Here is a 23,772-nt window from a genome sequence, read left to right as displayed (position 1 = left end):
CTCAATCCAGAAAAAGAGGTTGCAAAATTCTTTTTACACAGACTAGAAAAAGTTTTAGAGTTTGTACTTTCGAACACTTGTAGAGTTACATATCGTGGTCTTGACATCTGTATAATCTTTTTTTATCTTACATAATGACCAGGCACATGTAACAAACAGAGACTGGAAAGGAAAAAAAAAAGTTAATGTCATAATGATGGAAAATCACACACTGGATTCTTCTGCAGAACGGAATTTCAATAATTGAGGGTGTTTTATGGTTTCTATAATTCTCATTGGCAAAAAAACAGACAGACATCTTTCTTTACAGAAAAAGTCTATGTATCAGACTCAGAATGTTGCAACTTTGGTCACTAATTGATTTATTTCCTTTCCTGTACTATGTGTGCAAAAAAAATATGTGAGCTCAGACATGATGATAGTTGTCTTTCAAGTATCAAGGAAAGACTTCCTGAGCATGGATCTAACAGTTTCCTTGTGAGGATCTGGTACATGCCTGTGCACAAGAAAAGAGAATTGACTTGTATAATAGTTGTATTCTGACTACATAGTTCCATAGAGATAGTAGAAGTTGTTTCTGATTTCCTTGGAATGATCCATGTCTCAGGCGTGTATAAAGCCTAAACACAAATGTCCCCAAAATTCTACAGGGCAAGTTTTGCTTCATGAAGGTAATAGATTCTGTCTGAATCTAAGACATTTTGCTCACTAACTGAAATGAGAAGGCTTCCCAGTAAGGACAATCCATTTGAGTGAAAACAATTGAGAATTACGTGAAAGAGCAAGAGCAAGAATGAAAACAAATACAAAAGCTTCCAAATTCCCAGGCTGTAGTTCCACAGCATGAATAACTCTTCCTCCAGACTCAGCGTTGTGAACTACTTTTATACTATTCATATTACCCATGTAATCCTAAATAAGCTTCATAAGAGCTAGCAATCACAGTGTAAATGATTATAAATTGTCTTTTCACCCTCTTCATTTCCAAGATAGTAGCAGAAAAGATTTTCGTTAGATCTGACAAACATGGAAGGAGGTAACCTGAGACTCACACTGAAAAATAAATTCTGCCCTAAGGCTTTGAAATTAAGCTGCATTTTTTATGGTGCTTGGGTTTGGATTAGGAAATCTAAATATCTAGTAGCTTGATTTCCTGGAGATAATTGGTATTGTGTCCTAAGATTAGTGTATGTTTACTCCAGTTCATGTCTTGATAGAGGTAAACAAGGCCAGTTATGTCTTTCAGCTCTTGAATATAGAGACCAAATGCATGTTGAAACTTAACAGTGAAATATTTTTTAGTAAGCAGTCTTGATTCTAGGATTGTTACTACAATAGATGAATTGGAGTAGATTTTGTTTCAGATAGATTTTTCCAGACCTTGAAGGGATTGTTAAAATATGGGACACTTCTGAAGAAAAGACATGGGAAAAAGAATTAAGGATGCCTATTTTCTGTGTGCTATAGGATTGCAGAATGGTCCTTTTGAGAATTTGATGTGTAAATGTTGGAAAAATTACTATATCTGTTCTGATAGCAGCAGCTGGATATGTCAGGCCTGTTTTAAATGGATTCGCTGTCTTCAGTTGCTGTTGTGACACTTAGCTTTCTGAAGAGTCACACTTAAGAGATTAGTAGTATGATCTCGGATATGAGAATCACAGAATCTTAAGAGTTGGAAGGGACCTTGTCTAGTTAACTTCCCTGCTAGAACAGGGCCATCTAGAGTAGGTCACACAGGAACTTGTCCAGGTGGATTTTTAATGTCTCCAGAGAGGGAGACTCCACAACCCATCTGGGCAGCCTGTTCCAGTGCTCCCTCACCTTCAGAGTAAAGAAGTTATTCCTTATGTCTCTTTGGAACCTCTTGTGTTCCAGCTTATACTCATTGGCCCTTGTCCTATCATTGGCCATCACTGAGAACAGCCTGGCTCCATCCTTCTGACACCCGCCCTTTACATATTTGTAAACATTAATAAGATCACCCCTCAGTCTCCTTCAAGATAAAGAGCCCCAGCTGCCACAGCCTTTCATCATAAGGGAAATGCTCCATTCCCTTCATCACCTTTGTGGCCCTTTGCTGAACTCTTTCCAGCAGCTCCCTGTCTGTATTGAACTGAGGAGCCCAGAACTGGACCCAGTATTCCAGATGTGGTCTCACAAGGGCCTCCTGTACCTTAAATGATTAACTCTTATAAAATGGACTACCAAAAAAAGTTTTATTTATTTAATTATAAAATACTGTGTAAATGCTTCAGTTCAGTTGATTCAAACACAGCAAGATGTCTTTGTGTTGGTACATCGGTTAATGGTTGTCTTCACACTTTTTAAAAGAAACATGTAAATTTTAGGAAAGCAGAGACAAGTCTACAGAGGGATGTTACTACTGACACAGTGAAACATTTTTTATATTTCTGCTAACTGAGAGAAATAGACAAGAGTGAGTGTGAGTTGGTTTAGCAGTCTGAAGACAGATTACAACACTGACAGAATATATGGCCCAGCAGGAAGGCTTTCTCTCTCTGCCACTGTAAATAGTCATGTTGGCAAGAGCTAAAAGAAGATGAGTGACATGAGTGGTGGTTGGTGGCTCAGGGGAAATCCAGTCTTAGAATTGTTTTATTTCTGTGACTTGTGTGTGGCTCTGAGTTTTACAATATATAATCATGAAAGAAAGATGTTGTATCTCACTGTGAATAAGTACTAGGTCAGATAATATCAAGGTTTGTGTGTCACTGAATGAGAACTTACTACGTCAGGACTATTCATTCTGCTACAGTCCAAATGTGACATCAGTGTTTCAATTATGAATCCTGTTAAAGCAAATCTTTAAAATGTTCCATTCATTTGTGACTCATGTAAAATGTCATAAATTTAACCTTTACTTAGAGTCATGTTTAGTTTTTCCTAATGTGAAAATGATTTATTTCTTGTTCTCAAAATGCAAAATTAATTACTCTGCTGGGGGAAGGGAAGGAGAGTGAAAATAATAACACATTGTTAGAGCTAAGTCCAAAATGTGTTTGGGCAGGGAGGGCAGGAATACTGAAAGGGACTTTTTTTTTCTTCAGGCTGGGTGACTGCATCTGAGTAATTGACCTTCTGCCCTGGTACAATTGCATATTGAGACAGGTGGAAAACGATGGCATTGCAGAGTTCTGCTACCCTATGCAGCTCTTCCATTCCTATATATTTCCATAGAAATCATATACCAGTGGAATAAGCTGGAGAAGGTCTCTTATATATGCTGTTCTCAGTATAAACTAGAGCATCAGCGGCATTATGAAGGGCCAGAGTGTTCACACATGCAGACCTGCACTGTGGACCTGTCCTCAGCATGGGTAGCATAAAGATGGCAGAATGACAGAATCTTAAGGCTTAGAAGGGACCTTGAAAGATCATCTAGTCCAACCTCCCTGCTAGAACAGGACCACCTACAGTAGGTCCCATGGGAACTTGTCCAGGTAGGTTTTGAATGTCTCCAGAGAAGGAGACTCTACAATCCATCTGAGCAGCCTGTTCCAGTGCTCCAACTGAGATTGCTTCCCTACAGTCATTCCCAAAGAGCTGTTTGGTTGTCCTTTGATTTGAAGTGTTGCCTGTAGGTAATCTACTTAAGCATGTAGCAGTAAGTAGTAAAAAGTTTTCATTTGTCTGTGCTGTTGGTACCTGTGAAATCTAAAAGGTGTCAGTGAACCTGTGTCACTGTACAGGAAATCCCGTGCAACTTGGAAGCACAGTAAGCATACTCTGTTCTCTAACATGAAAAAATGCATAAGAGAATGAAGTTGTTGCTACTTGGAGGATAAAGCTGTATTTTTATAAGTGTTCAACTGGCAGATATAGCCATTATAGTCCTCTAAGGAATGAGGGATACTTGACACTATGTACGACAGCACTCCTAAATACTCAACAATTGTAAGGACCCTTCAGGTGGACAAGCATAGGCCAAACTGGGAAACTGGAAAAAATTCATAGCTCAGAAACTGCAGTGCTCTGAAAAAAAACAAACAATAGAGCTCTGTATACTCCTGTTTGATGTTGGTTAACGGAAAATCTCTACCCAAATTCTAAAGCATGCACACTTAAGACAACTTCGCACTTTCAGCAACAGTGGAAAATTCAGAAAGAAATGCCTTTCTGCAGTGAAGAGATGGGATTAGAATGTCTTTCTCTACATTTCTTTAAGGCAGGTACAGAAGTCTTGTTAATACAATTTCCTCTTTCTTGCATGATGAATTAAAGGAGAAAAAATGAAAGGGTTGTAGCATAAAATAAGCAAAGCTATAAAAAGATACATATTTTTTAAATGGTAGGTTTTATGCAGAATCCTACTGAAATAAGTAATTTCAGCATTTCTATTTGTTTGATTCATGATATACTTTGATCATTAATTTTGACATATATGTGCATTTTTAAGCACTTTCTATAAGGATGTAAAATTTTTCTGTTTCCATGGAGTCAGTTAGCACTGCACAAGTCAAGATATATGTATTTTTTCTCCTCAGTTATGGTGGTCGTTTTATGGCAGGAGTCCAAAAATTGATTCCCCTCTTTTCCTTATGTTGTCTTTAATTTCTTTGGTGTGTTCTTTCAAAATTGTTCTAGTTAGTACTAGATGTCTCTTCTTTAGTAGTTTTCAAGTGTTGTATAATGCATGCTGGGAATAAATTTTGGGTTTTCTCCATACTTATGCCTACTTTATGGAAGGATATATTTAGTCTTTAAAAGAAGAAATTGTACTGTAGCTGAGGACCGTCTGGAGAACAAACAGGAGAGATTGTTCTGCTCTGTTGTGTGGTTTTGTCAAAATGTGGAATTTAATGGCCAAAGCTGGGGACTGTTATCTGCAGGGTCACAGCTGGCTCCACAGCTTGCCCCCTCTGGTATCCCCAGCTTAAGCCTGTGCGTGCCGTGTGAGAAGAGTGACAGGTGAGGGAAGGTAGCACAGCCATCTCTTGTAAAATGTATGATAACTATTCGTCTTGTCACTCGATATGCTGCTTTTAGTTCCTGAGGAAAGTGAGCGTCCGTCCGTATGTTCCTGCGAACCTATCCCTTTCAGGAGTTATAAAATAGTCATCCAGATGGCACCAAGTGTTTACACAGAAGCCAAGGCTTAAGTCGGTCACAGACAGAAGTCCCCAGGACTTGCTTACTAAACAGATAGTTGGAATGCTGGCTCCTAGTTCTGGTTAAATTGAGCTGAAGGAAGCTGATGCACAAGTGTGGCGTGGAGGCGGCTGCAAGGAGGAAGCTGCAGATTCAGGCCTGGGCAAGCTCTGCTGTCACTTTTGGCTTTGCTGTCCCTAAACAAATATCAGCAACAGATGATGTAGCTTTCCCCTCAGAGCTTCATCAGTTATTAGTCTACGACTAAAATTCTTTTTCAGCAGTATTGCTTAGGAATTTCACAAATCCAGTTGAAGCGGTACTTTGATCATAGTGTAGATGTTTGTCATTTATAATGAACTCCACAGAGGAAGTGTTTGATATCCCAGCATTCTTGCTGTTGGAATGGGAAGCAGGATTTCAGATGATTCTTCCTGAAAAATCACGTGCCAATTTTTACTTATCTCCACCTCTGCATACAATTCCTTTACTGTCTCACAGTGGAAAAAAAATCATCTGAAACATAGAATCATAGATTGGTTTGGGTTAGAAGGGATCTTAAAGGCTATCTAGTTACAACCTCTGTACCATAGACAAGGACACCTTCCACTAGACCAGATTGCTCGGAGACCCATCCAGCCTGTCATAGACTCAAAGAATCATTTCAGCTGGAAGAGACTTTTAAGATTGAGTCCAGCCTTTGTCCCAGCCCTATCAACCACTAGACCATTTCTTTAAGTACATGAACATCCATGAATGTCTGTAAACATCTTTATCTTGGAGCCCCAAGAGCTGGACACAGTACTCCAGGTAGGATCTCATGAGAGCGAAGTAGATGGCAAGAATCACCTCCCTTGCTTCTTTCAATGCAGCCCTCAATATGGTTGACTTTCTGGGCTACAAGCACATATTACTGACTCATTCTCCCAAGTCCTTCTTAGCACTGCTCTCAATCCATTCATTGCCCAGCCTGTATTTGTGCTTCTCACTCTACTTCTGCTCTGGTGAGGCCTCATCTGGAGTCCTGTGTCCAGTTCTGGGCTCTCCAACTCGAGAGAGACATGGAATTTCTAGAGAGAGTCCAGTGCAGGGCTACCAAGATGATCAGGGGACTGGAGCATCTTCCTTAGGAGGAAAGGCTACGGGAACTGGGGCTGTTCAGCCTGGAGAGAAGACTCAAAGGAGACCTTATCAATGCTTCTAAATACCTAAAGGACGAATGTCTGAGAAAGTTTGGATGTAGAGTCTCCTTCTGTGGAGGTTTTCCAAACCTACCTGGATGTGTCCCTGTGTGACCTGCTTGAGGTGAACCTGCTTTAGCAGGTGGGTTGGACTAGATGGTCTCCAGAGGTCCCATCCAACCCCTGCTATTCCATGTGATTTTCTGAGACACATCCCCCGCCCCCGCCATTAGTAAATATCTTAAATAATACTGTCCTTTTTATTTTCATGTTATGACATAAAAATGAGCAATTTTAGTTGCCTAAAGAAGATATAGACAGAAAATTATGTTTTCATTCTAAATCTCTTCATATATATCACTGTAAGGAAAATCTGCATTTTATCTACTTGAGCTTTTAATGGGGAGGTATTAATATGGAAATACTGAACTGCTCGGTTGTTTTGCATGAGATATAGTGATCTTTAACTCTCATAGTATAACTTTCAAGTATCCTCTTCTTTAAAAAATACTTTTTAAATCTGGTAGTAGATCCTATTAAGATTACCCTCTTAGTGAAATAGCAGAAGTTTTAGCAATTTCATTCTGATTTTTATCTTCTTTATGCACTAATACTGATGATAAAGGCAGAAGCGAGGGTCGTTCTTCAAAAATTTGCAATCTGCTAAATTTCATCCATTAGAATGGTGTGAGAATAATCCCATATTCAGTAGACATCGGTGTAAAGAGTCATTTCAAATTATTCCTCAGATTTTTAAATCACACCTTTATTTTTTGCATGTCTATTGAAAATACTAGATTCATAAATTGTGAACTCTGTGGAAGTACTCTTCCCATTTCCCTTTGAAATTAACATCTCTGAAGCAAAGTAGATTTCACTTAATTTACTGGGGAGTGGTAACTTAAACCCCAAAGCACAGTGAGATCAGTGAGGAATATATTTTGTTTCCTTCAGTAATAAATTATCGTGAAAATGTCGCTGATCATGCTTTCTGGCTGACTGAAATACTTCTGCTAAATGCTGCCTCCTTTCCCACAGAAGTAAATGAGTTGGCAACAGCAAAATTGTGGCTTATCCCACTTGGCGCTCCCAAGCATAACATTGTGATTAATGGAGTAGCAATAACAGGCCAACATGGGGTAGAAATCTTTTAACTTGCCATCACAACTTTACTTCAGAAAGGATGTGAATGAGTCCAGGTCATCTTTAGAAATGCTGAAAACAGAGGTATTTGAGATAAGCAATAGTGTCATTTTCTTCATTGAAAAGTAATAGAGCAAGCAATTAGTCATCTGTCCATGATTTTCCTGTGCCATTTTTCCCCTTCTAGCAAAATTTTGTAAGAGTGATATGTATCTGCAAGCTCTCTACATTTCCATCTGAGTGATGATGGGCAGTCTTGTGGCAAGAAGAGGAAACCATCATAGTACTATTTTAAGATGTCTCTTCCTCATCCACATGTTTGGGCCTTGAGGTGGGGCAGCAGGACAGTCACAGCAAGTAAACAGGCTTGGAGATACCTGGGAAATCAATGCTGTAGCCATCATGACTGTGGGGAAGGTATTTATATTTCAGCTGCTTTGCTTGATGAGCTTTATAGTCCATTCTTACATGAAAGGGAGCTATTCATTTTCCCTCAATATGGTACAAACAGGCCAAAGAGGAAAATATCTTCAAAGTAGGGTAGAAGGATCCTAGTGATGTTCATGACTTTCACAGCAGAACTTAACTAGTAACACCTTCAGATAAGCAGATGAATTTAAGACCTATGTATGCTGCTCTACTTGTGGGTTTTACAGAGGGGTCAATGTATATTTAATTCATCAGTGTGATGACTTTTCTTTATGCTAATGAGAACTGTGCATAGAGGAACTAGGTCAGGCCTGTGCAGTGGGAATTTATCAACAATTCACTTGCAAAAAGGTTTAAGTGATGATTTTGTTTCAGTAGTAGAGCTATACGTTTCTGTTTCTGAACATATTGTTTCCAAATTGCTTAGCCAAAATATGTCTATTATAGCTATGCCTTTCAAAAGTAGCAAGTTTTATCATTATATAAGCTTGCATATTCAAATGGTTAAAATTGACCTATTCTTACATTACCCAGAGGGTTTTCTGCATACCTAATTTTGTCTTTGCTTCACTCATCTCACTAAACTACATACACTTTCTCCCTGTCTAGTAGCATTTATTTCATAAAAATTGGGGTCATGTGTTTGCTGTTATTCATAGCGAGGAAAAAAACACATAAGAGAACTTACAGAGCACAGAAACCAGTCTGTAAGAGTCTACAGTAAAATAACTTTTGTGCCTTAATTAGATGTGCCTTACTGTTGTTAGCAATTGTATTACATTTCAAACTTGTGTTGAGAAGGAAAGGCTGCTATGCTCTGAACCTGTTTCAACAACACTACCTACAAGTACATAAAGCAGCTGTCTAGTTTTGTGCTTCAAAAACCATCAGCTATGTTTTTGAGTAACTTTTGGAATACCAAAAATATACTTACTTGTCTAATATTTGACTCTTTTGGCACAGACCTTAAGCTTCCGGAGGAAGTAATACAAATAGCAGCTTAAACTTCACCCTTCCACTTCAGCTGTGAATTATGTTTTGCTTTGTTTAATTTTAATTCACCAAGAAGTCACAATAAAAGCTTTGCTTTTGTTCAGAGTGTGTTCTTAAGCAACTACTCTGAGCTATTAAATTTATGAACCAAGTCTCCACCATGTCTCTGCAGAGGCTTGTCATGAGGTGTCAAGCATTTTTAAATGTTTTTGTACCTGCAGAGTCACATTACAGGATTTTTAGCCCTTCTGTAATAAGTGGCTTCTGATAGCTATGAGCCAGCTAATAGACTTCAAATTGATAACTTACAAAACTTAATCCAGCATAACTGGCTGAACTGTTAAACTGAATTTTCTGTCACCTCTAAGCATATTGTTCTTCTACTGTCTCAAGTTTAATAATTCTTACTAGCTTTTATCTCCTGATACTTGCAAAAAATATTGTTAAGTATTAAAACATTAATTCCTACAGAATTTTCAGTGATGTGCAAATTCTTTTTAAAAGTTCACGTATTCTACTGTACCATTTTTTAAGTAGTTTTTCCTGTATTTGCTTGACTAAAGCTTAGTCTAAGTTTTGGCAATATTTTGTTAAATTATCTGCCAGCATGTGCTTCATGGCACGCTTACTTTTTCTTTATCTAGCTTCACGACCTACACCTTTTCCAATTCATAAGTTTTCGCTCTTTATTTTCAAGATTTTGTACAACCTTCTTGTGTTTGCCTGTGCATCATGTTTTATCCCTTTTCATAGCCATCTTCACTCATTGTAATAGATTTTCTAAGCTTTGCACCTGAGCTCATCTCAAGCTCACTGACTTTTTTTTTCCCAAGCGTGTAGCTTGGCAATGTTTGAGATATTCACACTTCATGTTCCTCAAGCTCCTTCAGGCATAGAAGTCCAAGGGTCTTGCCTGGTCTGTGACAGGTACAAGCCCTAAAGACTGCATATGTTATTTTAGTTTACTTTGCCAGAAAGTAGGTAGGTAGAAGAGCAAAGTAAGCTTCCAACCTCAAAAATGTCCTGGCAGAGTCTGGAAAATCCTGTGCATATTAGACCATTTGTAAGGATGCATTGTATGTTCTTGCCAGTCTGATGCCACAGGAATAGACTCTTCTTATATGTCATTTTGCCTTGTGCTATTCCTACGCCTCCCTTTTGCTCTTCACCATACCCATACTCTTACCCGTGCAGAGTGAGACATAGTGAATCATTTTAATTGCTTTAGGTGTTGTTTACCTGGGGACAAGGTATGTGTAAAATAGAGTGCCTTCTTGCATAAGTATTTTCAACATGATTGACAGCATATCCCCTGAGGCCACAAGTATATATCCAGTCTGTATCTGTCCCTTTCTGCCTGTGGTGATGGGCTGCTTTGGTGGAGTTTGTCTACCCATTGTGCCATCTGTGATTTGAGGAAGTCACAAATCTGATCTTCTGTCTTCAAAGGAAAATCTCCAGAAGTTAAGGAAGGATAAGACCTAAGTAGATACTTTAATCTGCCATCCTACAAATACATACATCTTTCCTGTGCTGAACTGTTAATGTTCATTGACAAGTTTTATAGGAGTTCAGCAGAGGATGTTTTATCGCTTTAGATGAATTTCACTGTAAAGAAGTTTTCTTTTTCATTTTCCCTGCAGGTTTCTCCAATTGTTTTCCCAGGATCTTGTTCAGTGAATGCCAAACAGAGATGGCATTGCTAAGTCACTACCATTGCCAAGTTATTACAATTTCACAGCCATGTTAGTTAACTTGGCCTATATTGTCCTATCACTTTTTAAACCGAAGATCCCACTGAAGTTAGTGTGAACTTTTACCTCAGTTTCAATGTCAGGATGTGGCTCCTTGTAAAGGGTAGTCCTCCCTGCCTAGTTTCCAATTGTGAGCTGCTCTCCTCCCTTTCCTCGAAGATAAACGTCCTTATCTGGTTCCTTTTGCCTGACAATAATATTGTAGAGAGAAGAAAAAGAATAAAAGTAGGTCTTGGACAAAAATCTTGGCTATTAATTATCATTATTGCACAGTTATGTTCTTTGTCCCTTTGGAGCCTTATTGTACAGATACGTGAGGCTAAGTATTTCCTCCTACATTAAACAGACATTACAAGTTTTCGTCTCGTTCCCCTGCATAAATTCATCACCAGAAATGGAATATTAGCAAAACAAAACTACACCTCTTCCTGAATTCCCAGGATTTCTTTACAGAGGTAGAATATTGCTAACAACTGGACAGTTAGACTTGTCTGCAAGTTCCAACAACCTTGAGGAAAAAGTAGGGAAGGTTTCCCGAGGTCACATTCACACACTGGTTTATCATTTTGTGCATATATGAGCTACATAACTGTACTGTAACTAACTTACCATGATATATTTGTTGGACACAAAATGGCCATGCATATTCTAGTTCCCTAAAATTTTGGGGAAAAATAGAAATAGTGTGCATTACTTCTGTAAAAGATCCTAAACTTTATCTTGTTTACATTATCAACTGAAATGAAAGGGGAAATATCCTATAGTGAAATACTGTCAGAGGTACTCTGACACCTTCAGTGTTTGAAAGTAGAGAAATTATAGGAATAGAATAACTCTTGAACTGACAACTTTCATAGAATCATAGAATGGTAGGGTTGGAAGGGACCTTTAGAGATCATCTAGTCCATCCCCCCTGCAGAATCAGGTTAGCCTAGATCAGGTCCCATAGGAACATGTCCAAGTGGGTCTTGAAGACCTCCAAGGAAGGAGACTCCACAACCCCTCTGGGCAGCCTGCTCCCTCACCCTCACAGTGAAATAGTTTCACTTAAGATCGGAGTCAGACTTTGTTCTAATCAACTTAAAACATCACTTGAAGATAGGAGCTATCAACTTTGGAATGCCCAGTTGTTTTCTTGAGTTTATATTGGAAATTAGAGATCATAAATGAACTTTTAAAATTAATTTCTGGAAATCTTGACACTTTAAAGATGTGATTCCCGAGGGGCCTCAATTTACCCATATTGGGCCAATAAGTGTGTGCAATTGATTCTAAATAAGGAGCTCAGAATTTGACCAAAGATATAACTCAAGCTGACACAATACCCAAGTCTATAATTTAAATGGTTAAGAAATAATTTTATTTCTATTTTTAACTCTTCAATAAACTAAACATAAGTCCTTCAATTTTGTGATGCTCTCTAAGAATGCACGATATTATATTCAAGACTTTTTAATTATCGAAGTAGAACTGTTCAGTGCTCTTTGCTGATTACATGGAAACTGATTTAGTATTTCTTGTTTTTTAATAGAAATTGGATGGCTTCCTCAAAGGAATTTTTTTTTACCTACTCTTCCAAGGTGACTCGTGAAGAGGGAGCACTGTTCTAAGTACAGAGCTGTTGTTTGAAGGCTTTATGATTATATCATGGATTAATCAGATGTAAAATTAAGGCCCCAGTGTGTGGGAAACTGTCTGTGATTCTGTCTGTGACTGTGAAGGCAGATCCTTGCTCTGAGTTCGGATGGAAGGTTTATTCAGAATACCTAAAGCTCTTCAGCCTTGTCAGGGTAGAGGGTGAGAGAGAAGTGGCTCTGAAGGGTTCTGAAAAACCAAACCAGGCACACAGGGGAAGCTTCACAGACTTGGTTCTTACAGTACAGCCAGCATAAAGCCTTCTGCTATATTTAGTCCCATTTTCCTCCCTTCCTTTCCCCTCCCTCTTCAGTGCCTGTATCTTAATTTTGAGTTGTAAAGTTGTCATTCATTTAAAATATCTTTCTTTTTTTATTACATCCTAACTTAGCAAGAAAAATCAGTTTTAATATAACATTGTAGTTAAATATAACTATACTGATTTACCTCTTTTTTCCCACATGATTCAGCCTTTATATGGAAGAATATGATTAATAATTATTGTTTCCTTTTTCTCTCACACCTGAAAATAACATTCTCCTGAAATAAGTTATTATTATTAGAAAGAAATGCTTTGTCTTGACATCTGGCTCTTTGGCTTAGTCTTGCTTCTGTAGAATAATAGAGGATGAAAATTACATTGATTGTTACATTTGTTTAACATTTGTATTTTCAGGGCTTGCCAGGGCTGGAGGGTCCCCAAGGTCCACCTGGCAAAGAAGGTCAAAGGGTGAGTAAACTTGAACAACTGTTGAGTGTGCGAGTTGACCTTGATGTGTGACTTCTTTCTAAGCAGTAATAAAAACTGGAAAGGTAGCAGCTGAGTATGAAGCATGCTGACAACAAACTGAGCTTTGACATTTGAGGTTTCTCTTCAGTTGAAGGAGATTTAACAATTTAAACCATCTAAAATGTTTTAATGACTGGCAGCACAGATGTAGATATTGTCATTTGCACAGTGTGTTTCTGCTGTAATTTTAAGTGAAAGGATATTAAAACTGTGTAGTGGTTTTCATTTTGTTGTGGGAACAGACCATACCTTACTACATCTAAGATACATAAAAACACAAGTTTAGAGTCATTATCTAAAATATAGAAAACAGATCTAGTGACCCAAGTTTTATTGTAGGTGCTGAATGCAAGAGTCAGAACCTAACATGTATAAATGAGAAACATATAATGGAGGGAGATTATGCCCAAAACATGAAATGGACATTGGGTTGTTTAAGATTTTACTATAATGAAGTAACTGACTGTCTCGTTTCTCTGCATTGTGTTTTTGTATTCCTTTACTTACTGAACTTGATAGTTTGGTAGAATGGGTAATGAGTATTTATGACTGTGCTATCACAGAATACAGAGAGGTTATAATCTAGTCGGCTCCTAAAAGTTTGGGAAGATATAGAGTCAAACATTTCAATACTTTTATGAATTAAATTGTGCCAAATGTGTGGTTTGGAAGTTCAGTGTCTCAATAATTCTTTATTTCTTTAGGAGTCTTCATATTTAGTATCTCAGTTAAAATTTCTGAAGTGATCTTAGTCAACTACAGTGAATTATTAAAGGCCAGTTTAATAATTCCAGCAATAGTAATGCTGATAACAGAAGATCAGTTCTTAAAATAAGTAATGCTATGTAGACATCACAGCTATGCTTTATATTGTTTTTTAAGTTATAAAAATAGTACTAGGTTTCACTTAAGCTGAACATGAAAATTTGAAAGCTGATTTTATTTAGATTACAGAAACAGTTTGTTTAAGGAACAGTTATAAATATGGCTGTGTTTTAGAGATATCATATCACTCTGAACTTCTTAATTGAGACAAAAATTTCAGAGCTAATATGCTGTATTACATATAATGGTGGATAAATGTGTTTGGAAATACTGCATTTTGCAGTGGGAATTAGGGGGGTTGATACATTCATCATGGACATTTCCTGTTTGTACATAAAATGGAACTGCTATCTCATTCCAATAGCTATAAAAAGGGGCACTGATTGTTTTATAATCTTGGCCATACACACAGTTGTCTTGAGACAAACAATAGGAACAGCAGACTGTAGAGCCTTAGCATCTGTCTTTATCTTTCTACCAGGGGGATGCTCACAACAATACTTTTTCTGCTGGCCACCAGTGTCCAAGCATTAGTGACATAGTTTGCAATCTTAATTCAACTCCCACGTGCATTTGTATTTCCAATACACTTAATTACACAATAACATGTGTTGTCTGTTTAACGACAAAAAGGATGGTTGTTAAATACTCCTTTTTATTTAATTTTAGATGTCATGTTTCTCTGTTCTGCTTCCAGCAGATCCTCCAAATCTTTCACATTGAAGATTAAAGTTTAACACTGAGTGTTTAACTAACTTTATTTTTTTCTACAACGTGTTGTTCAGACCTGTAAGTGATATCGTGTCCATTTTTCAGACTGGAACTGTAACATATTAGGGGAAAAAAAGCCACTCTAAAGCATTTCCAAGTATGTTTGTCATTTGGATGCCACACTGTGAGAATCTGATTTTTCTCTTTTTTTAAGTTTTTTGTTTGCATTATACTTCAAAGTTATAATCCCCACTTACCTCATGTGCATTTTTAAGTGTTCAACTCCTTCAAAAATTAGACTTAGAATAGTAAGGAGTTGAGAGGAGGATCATTAAGTGTGTCAGTCAGAGACCTCTCAACACACATTAAAGCAAGATATAACAAACTGAGGAAAATTAGTAGTGTTATTGGAGATTTTGTCCAAAACTCCAAGAAACATGTAGAAGACTCATGTTAGAGCTTGCAACTTACCAAAGCAACAGTACAAAATGAGCTAGAAAGGGAACAGAAAAAGCCATGTCACTGGATTTCTTTCCTCTTTGAACTGGCCTGAACCGTGCTTTCTTATTTTCAGTGTTTTAAGTGGGATTTTATTATATCATTCAAGATCAGAGTTTAATATTGGAACTACTAAGACATGCCAAAGATGAGATCCCATCCCCAAGTAGGCACCCATCTCTCTGTGTTCACTGTAGAGGGAACTAATACAAATGTACCTCTATTAAGAAGAATAACTCTGAATAGTAGTATTTTTTTCACCTCACAGGAATAACTTGCATCAAAATTTACATTAAAAATATACGTGTAATAATTATTATGGAAATAGAATGAGTATAATTATATGTCATTATACAGTTGTAATGAACCTAAAGATTAACTGAATAGTAGATTTTTAGTTAAAAGTTGTGTCAACCTTAAAATGCTTACTGATATGTATGTGAAACTGGCTTACAAGCCCAAACTTACATCATCGCTAATTATATGGTAACTGTGGGTTATTTATTTCAATAGTAAAGAGGGGTCAATGCATTGTTTCAAATACAGTAGTAGCACTGTAGATAGAGTTACATGGTATCATTTGACTCAACATGTGATTATTAAAATACTAAATATGTGGTTTTCTGTGGCTTGATGATCCAATATATTACTACTGTATGATTTTGCTGGGATATGTTCTTGCTCCCACATCAAAGAGCAGCTTAGGTTCTTACACGTCTAAATGATGATACACAAATAAGTCAGCAATGGACACTGATGGCAGAAGTGTGTGAAATGTCTTCTGACCAAGTTGTGCTTTCCAGATATCCCAAAGGACAAAAGGCTTTGCAGAAAACAGTGTATACTGACGTGATGTGTTTACTGTAGTGAGATCATTCAGAAGGAGAGAGACGAAGCCCTGAAAGCTCTTTGACTAGAGCTGTGCAGCATTAAAGGATCCTGTATCAGGATGCATGCTCTGTTTTTTAGCTTTGCTTAAAAAGGAAGTTCCAAGGCCACTAAAAATTTGAAGCAGTGTGGTCATAGAGAACAAATAGTGTGATGATAAATAAAAATTAGATTCTTTTCCATATTACTTCTTTCACATTGCTCTAGTAGCAAAACATCATGCATCCTTATTTAGTAATGGTTATAACAGAAGAAACGGTAGCTACATGATAATCTGGCCATATCCAGAAGCCATGCAGTGAGTTTGTTTGTCATTCTTTAAGCAACCTGAGACATATGCAATACTCACTTAAATGTTGCCTTTATTGTGACATCTTGAGTGAACAAGTATGTTTTTATATAAAACGGTATGTTTCTCCTTTTGCCATAGTACCCTCTTCCACTCGAGTTAGCCAGCATGGTGTTTTCCTGTGGGTGCAATGAGTCCTCACGCCTTTACTGCTCTTACAAAAAGGCCAATGTTTCTCCTTGCCATACCACTGATGACTTTGTATGATTTTTTAGTTTTGTTCTCTTTAGTTAAGTGATTTGTTAGACATGAGACCTTGCTGTCTAAGAGCCTTTGGTTTTAGTTCTGGTCACTGGCAGAAGTGCACCAGTAGAAAGAGATACTCGTTTCCTTTTCCTCATTCCTGTATGAGTAACATTAGACCATTCTGTGGCTACTATGTTCATACATAATTTTTCAGGGTCCTTCTTGTTGGCTTCAGGCATTTGGAGCAGCAGCATGTTACAGCTGCAGCAACTTGATACTATGACACCAGTGCTCAAAATGACATCAGGAGCTTTGGAAGGTAATTAGATGTTACGCAGAAAAGTCCCTGGTCCAATATTACTGACCAACAAATAATAGAAAGAATAAGTGCTAAGACAGCATTGTGTGGAACTTAAGCCGCCGTGAACAACCACACCATCTTCCTGGCTCCCTGCATTATGCAGGGCTTTATTATATTTCTCAGTGTCTCTGAGCTTTAGTTAAGTATTTCTCAGTATCTCTGAACTTTAGTTAAGTATGTCTTTTATAGAAGTACAGTTTCCACCTGAAGGACATCAACACCAGAGACTTCACGAGTCTCCTCGATTTGTTCCAGTGTTTCTCATCAATCCCACATTTCAAAATGTGCTTTTTATTTTACATATGGACATGTAGCTTAAGCTTCCAACAGCTGGGGTTTTTTTACTGTCTGCTTTACATTAAAGAGGTATGTGTAGTTTTTTTCTCTGGATCAAATCACCATTCCATTTATTTTTGAGAAAAATCAACTAAGATTCTTCAGCTCCTCATGTAAAGGATTTTCTGTCTTCAAATAATTTTGTCATGTTGCTATACTTTCTTCAACAACTTCTACTTATAATTAGAGACTGCACAAAGTTTTCCAGACTCTGCCTTTACTATGTTAAGTGCAGTGAAGTGAAATTTATCTTTCAAAAATACAGTTCCAACGGTTTGGGAAATAAATGCTTATTTTCAGTTGGATATCTCTGTAACAGGGATTTTCTCTCAACTTTTGATATTTTTTAATAATTTTTTTCTGAAAATAATTTAATTTTTGAATATAATATTTCAGTGACTTCCAACAATTCTCTTAATGCAATGCATCTAAGCAACTTTGTTATACAGTTACACTGCGAGATGGTGATTTTTTTTTCCTTCTCAGTTGACCTATATTAGAGCCAGGCCAGCACACAGCTAACATGCACAGCAATTTATGCATCAGTTTCTGCTTCTTTGAGATCATCTTGAATATCTTCTTGAGTTTGTGGGGTTTTTTTCTGGGAGTTGGGCACTTCTGGGAATTTTCTGAGGAAAGTGAGGATGCTTGCTGCTGCCAGGTAGGGTTAAGGTAACGGTAGCTCTAGTAGCTTCTAACAAACGCCATCAGCTGAGCTCGATCAGAGAGTGCCTGCAAGCCTTTGTTCTAGCTGCCCCCTTATTTGGGAGAATGTAGCACCCTTTTAGCCCATGCGAGGAAGAGGACTTTATCACAGCCGGGCAACACAGCATCAATAACAGAAGCAGCCAATAGATGTGCATCAGTTTGCACAGCAGTTCATGCAGAAGGGCAGAAAGAAGAATCCAGCACACTTTCTCTGTCCAGCTTATGCATCCTTAAACACATTGGTCACAAGGCATAGGAGCCAGGTGCTACTAAAGTAAATGCTTACTGTCAGAGTTCTGCTTCCAGGCAACTTCAGATGGAAGATGCAGCTTTGTAACTCCATGGGGCATGACAGATTGCATCCAGAAGTGCAGAGAGAGCTGTCTGATGTCATTGCAAGACACTTCATATCTTTGAATCTTTGTGGTGACTGGGAGAGATTTCTGAAGAGTTGAAAAAAGCAAAAATCGCTTCTATCTTCAGGAATGAAGATCCAGGGAACCACATGCCAATCAGCTGCACTACAAGCCTTGGGAATGTGATAAAGCAAATTCTCTAGGAAACCATTTCCAAACACAGGAAGGACAAGAGCGTAATTGGGATAGTCTGCATAGATTTATGAAAGGGAAGTAATGCTTGACCAACTACATTGCCTTCTACAATGAGGTGACTAGCTTGGTGGAGGGAAGGTAAGCAGTATATGTTGTCAAATTCACCTTCAGCAAAACCTTTGACATTGTCTCCCATAACTTCATTTCATCAACTTCATAGATAAGCTGACAAAGAACAGGTTAGATGAGTGGATAGTGAATTGAAAGCCAGATGAACAACTAGGCCCAGAGAGTTGTGATCAGTGTCACAAAGTCCAGTTAGAGATGAGTCAGTAGTGATGTACCCCAAGGCTCAGTACTAGAGACTACTGTCCAGCACCTTCACAAGCAAACTGAACAATGGGGCAGAATACAGCAGAAATCTGAGGTGAGAGGAATCACATGAAGTTCAATAAGGGGAAATGCAAAATCGTGCATCTAGGGAGAAATAACCTTGGTGTCAGTATATACTGGGAGCAAAACTCTCTGGAAAGAAGCTTTGTGGAGAAGAACCTATTTATACAACAAACAGACTGTGAGCAAGCAATGCACCGTTACAGCAAAAAAAAGACTTATGCTGCATTTGGAAAAGCGGGGAGATATCCTTCCTCTTTACTCAGCACTGGTGAGACCACTCAAGGAAGACACTTACTTACTGAAGTGGATCTCACAAAGATTCACAAAACAGATTAAAGTAACTTGAGCATATTTCCTAAAAGGAGAGGCTGAGAGAGCTGGGACTTCTCAGCCTGGAGAAGAGTAGGCCCAGAGTGGAATCTTATCAGTGTCCCTAATACCTGATATGAGGGAATGAAGAAGAGGGAGCCAGGTTTCCCTCAGCAATAGCTCATGGAAGTTCATGAGGCATAGGACGCAAACTAAAAACAATAGGAAATTCCATCTGGACACAAGAAAAACTTTGTTATTTTGAGAGTGACCAAATACTTACCAAGAGAGATTGTGGAGTTTCCAGGTACACAGATGTTCAAAAGTTGAGTAGATAGAGTCCTGGACATGGATTGTACTCAATGATCTCAAGAAGAGCCTTCCAACACAGATGATTTTGTGATTTCTATTTAAATAGCTTTAATTTATTCTCAATATAGCTGCTAAAAACTATATTTGTATGAGTTAATAGGATTTTTAAAAAATGTTTCATATGTATATAAACAGCTTGATTCTCCACTGTGGTGATTTCCCCAATTCCAGTGATTTATTCAGTTCAAATGTCTACAAATCTTTCTACAATACCACACCCATATTCATGACTGTGTGTTCCTTGTTGCAGGTGTTTTGCAGTAAATATTTCTGAAATTACTTCCTTCTTTCCAATTGTTGTGTTTATAATATCAAACATTTCACTTAGGAGGGAATTATTTTAACATTATCTTAGCAATTAATTAAACACCTCATAAAACTGAGTGTCCTTTGGGGTATCATATCTATGGGTTTCAGCATTGATATCACTAAAATTATGTGTTTGGAGAGACCTTGTGAAATTGCCTTACTTGCAATACTTGCCTTACGTTAATGACCAGTTAACTGTTTGAGATTACAAGGGTTTTTTTAATCAAGGATGAAGAAAACTATTATGACACAGTAAAGAAATGGGTGGGAGCTGTTAGATTTTCCTAACAGAATTATTTAGAGTGACATAAAATTAATTTAAATTCAGATTGCATTTATGTGGTTTACAGAACTTAAATATTTCTTTGACATAATTTGTTTTCCAGTTCAGTGAGTAAATGTTGTACTCGACCAATTGTAAAACAAGCTTTACAGAGCAACGATAATTACTGCATAGTAGGTCAGGCTTCTGGCACAGTGCGAACTGTTTTTCACAGCTACAGCTCTGGAGCTTTGGAATCTCTTTTAATCTTCTTAGTCCTTCTTGACTTTGATGTAAGATGTTTTTAAGTATGCAAAACTCCAGGCTGATTTTGTCTTTAAGTTGGAGTATGTTTCTTCACTCAGGTATTTAAGAGTCTAAAAATAGTTAATGTAAATGAAGGAGATAATTTTCAGGTGTTTTTTTCAGAAGGTCTCTGCCTTAAAAGCAAGGTAAATAACTGGTAAAGCAGAATACAGCTTTAAAATAATGGTACTTTTCACACCTTGGCATTTAGAAACGTGATGGATAAGGTGGTAATTTAGAATGTTGAGGACAGTTTTGTCAGTTAGAAAATATTTCTATCATTTTTCAATTTCTTTGTTATTTTCCACTGAAGAAATTAAAATCTAACTTACAATGCAAGGGCAGAAAATATTTCACTTTCAAAATCTCATTTAGAATGTTCAGACTCCTTTGCAAATACACTCTTACCAGTATCTCTATTCATATCTCTTAGCAAAAGGTTGGTAGCAACATGAGAGAATAGGAAATTATTTCTCATAATAAAAAATAAGGTGTTAGTTATAAAATTATCTAAATGTAGTTGAAAAAATGTCAATAGGTGAGTTTGAATTTAAAATGCACTTTTGTGAATACCCTTGGGAAACTGTGATGGGTTTTGTTTAGAGATTTGTTGGCAAAATAGACTGTGGTATTTCACTTGTTGGTGCTGTTCTGTGTATTAAGGACCTTTTTTTATGCTTGTTAAATGCATTTGAATAAGATTGTGTAGTCTGGCTGGGCACCAACTTTTAGCATTTTGTTAATACCCAGATGAGGAAACTGGAGTTTATTGAAAATAGTTCCTAAAATGGGAAATCCGAGGTTTAGTACAAGAATGCTTTTGCATTAGCCAGGAGCCCCCTAGTGACTTCTCTTTCAAAACAGGGCCTTGTGTGCTTTGTTCTTCTGTGAGCCGTGTTTCTGTGAGAGGCTTTAGTGGGATATAAGGGACAGGTTTTGACTTGTTTACTGCAAACAGCATCGTTTCTTGCCTTCTGGACTTATTTCCTGTAGGTTTAGTCAGGTTTAACGTTTAATACAGTGGTTAATTTGAAATACACTGGTTACCATAATACATCCTCGAGGCCAAGGTTAATAGGATTGAAGATGGAGTTGTACATTCAAGTCCTAATGCCGTGTTACTGAAGTTAAAAAGGTTTAATTGACTGCAACATAGATTTCCAATTTAGGAAAGAGAATATCCAAACTGTAAGATGTCTGAAGATTAAAAAAAACCAACTTGTGCAATTGTGACACTACTGAAGTTAATGACAAAACTGTTATTAGCAGCAGTTGTGCAGTCAGGTGTTTAGATGGCAAAGATTTCTTTAAAAATTACCAAATTTTTATCTGAATGCATGATGGAAAATAGTAGCTCTGTGTTCATGCTGTACATTTGTTGTGCATTTGCAATTTTCACTTTGTGATCTGTCAAATAGTTGAGTAGGATCCTGGAGAACCTTCTCCTGTCCCACAATTAATCTGTAGATGTGCACTGTTGAGTAACTGAGTTGGATGGGTGATTGCTCTGATTTGCATAATTAGTCTAGTCTTCTAGTTGCAATTAGCTCTTGAACTGACTTTCTTACTGATACCGCCTTGTGATATATGCCTTCATTCCCCTAAAATGGCAGTCTGTGAAGCTGTTCCTGGTAAAATATGGAGCAGAGGACTGTCATTAGCTTTGAGCTGGGCTGGATTCCCCTTGCTTTAGAGTTGGTTGGAGCTCTGAATGCTCCAGATGAACTTCCAACAGCACCAGAATGTAACAACAGGTAGAGAGGGAAAACTGGAAAGTTTATATGGACAAGGAGTATCAGCTTAGAGGACTGAGACAAAGGAAAGCTTCTTGTCTGTTGTCTGAATTAGTGTGTGGACACTGGAATTTGACTGGCTGCTTGGTGGCTATTTTGGCCATGTGGAGAAACAGTCTGGAGAAACTGCCCAAAGCTTGACTGACATGGCTGCATTTAAGTGCCATGGGATTGCCAGGGTGGGCACAATGAGACAGGGGTCTTTACGCCTACCTCCTGTTTTGTGTCTATCTTGCAGATTGATTTTGAGGATTACTCAAGAGAATCTTAGTTTAGCTTGGCAAACAAGTTACATAAGCGTCAGTAATCTTGTATAATAACTACAGTAGTTAAAGCCCAGGTTCCTACTTTCTCTAGAACTAGTTCCTGTTTTGAAATGTGATGATGTGTTTCAGGAACCACTAATCAGCAGTTTCCCTTGAAAATTCACATAGACTTTTTCTAAGAATCTTTCCCTTTGTACTCATGTGGGTTCTTTAAATTATTAATTCCATAAGTCATGTCAGCATTCCTACATAACTCTGCTTGATTTTATCCTAAAATAATCCACATCTTATTTTTAAACACTAGGATTAGCAGTCTTACTCTTCTGTAGTTAAAGATTCGTGAATAGATGGATGCAACGTGATCCAGCAGAGGCTTACAATATAGACTTTGAATTCTTGCATTGTGTGTTGGACCTGCAGCATTGCCCAAGGGCAGCAGTCAGGATCAGAGTACAAGCCTAAGGAACGATGCTCAGAGCCTCTTCTCTGAACAGCTTTCCATCTAGTATAAGGCAAAGCTCATCAAGTCATTTTGATTAACAGAGGCGGGGAAGAGAGGGAGGAATAAAAAATGCAGTTGACTGCGTACTTCAGATAGACATTAAGCTAGAGTTTGCTCAAGCACATAATTCCTCATTTATTTTATTTTTAATATTTTGTCTTTTTTGCCCCTGTCCTGGGGCTAATTCACAACAGCCTCTGACCAAGCCGTTGTTATTTTAATGATTTGTGTGTGTATCATAGCTGAAGGTTGCTGGAAGTCAAGGGCACAGGATACAATATCAGTAATGTTTAGACAACTTCTTATCACATCGATTGCCAACAAAGTTGTACACAGAACAAAGGAAATAACCAGCAATTGTTTTGCTTTTCTTTAGATATTATATTGAGTAGTATTAAACAATTTGACACCACTTATCTTTTTTGAGTTGATATAGGTGCTATTGTAAGTTTTATTTAGTTGAAGTATGTGATGCTTTTTTGAGTGGTTTTATAGCCTCAATAGTTGCTCAGTGAACTCAGCTAAGGGTCACGGGATTCCTGTGCCAGCTGCCTGCCCCTTGTGCAGCAGTACAGCAGCAAGTACAGCTCTCATGGGGCTGCCAAGACCTATTTCTAAGCTGGAAGTGGCTCTCCACTAAGCCAAGATGATGAACTAGAGAGGACATCAAGATATTTTTCCTTTCCTCTTTCTTGCTGGAAGGCTCAGAATCAAACTGTAAGCCAGTCACAGTCTGGTTCATGGTCTGCTCAAGGCAAGGCCATATGGGCTTATCAAAAATGCTCTTCTAATTATTTTAATTATCTT

At 37.7% G+C, this 23,772-nt stretch overlaps 1 protein-coding gene across 1 annotated transcript in view; it reads left to right on the top strand.

The window, feature by feature from the left end:
- Positions 1 to 23,772, top strand: part of COL19A1 (collagen type XIX alpha 1 chain) — a 185,335-nt gene that overhangs the window by 97,061 nt on the left and 64,502 nt on the right. The window contains exon 12 of the mRNA XM_061989050.1: positions 12,924 to 12,977. Within this exon, the coding sequence (XP_061845034.1) occupies positions 12,924 to 12,977 (54 nt within the window). The remainder of the gene's footprint in view (positions 1 to 12,923; positions 12,978 to 23,772) is intronic.

Source organism: Colius striatus, chromosome 2 (assembly GCF_028858725.1).
Source record: "Colius striatus isolate bColStr4 chromosome 2, bColStr4.1.hap1, whole genome shotgun sequence".
Lineage (NCBI taxonomy): Eukaryota > Metazoa > Chordata > Aves > Coliiformes > Coliidae > Colius > Colius striatus.
Note: the sequence above shows the minus strand (reverse complement) of the source record. Positions and strands in the feature narration are given on the sequence as shown.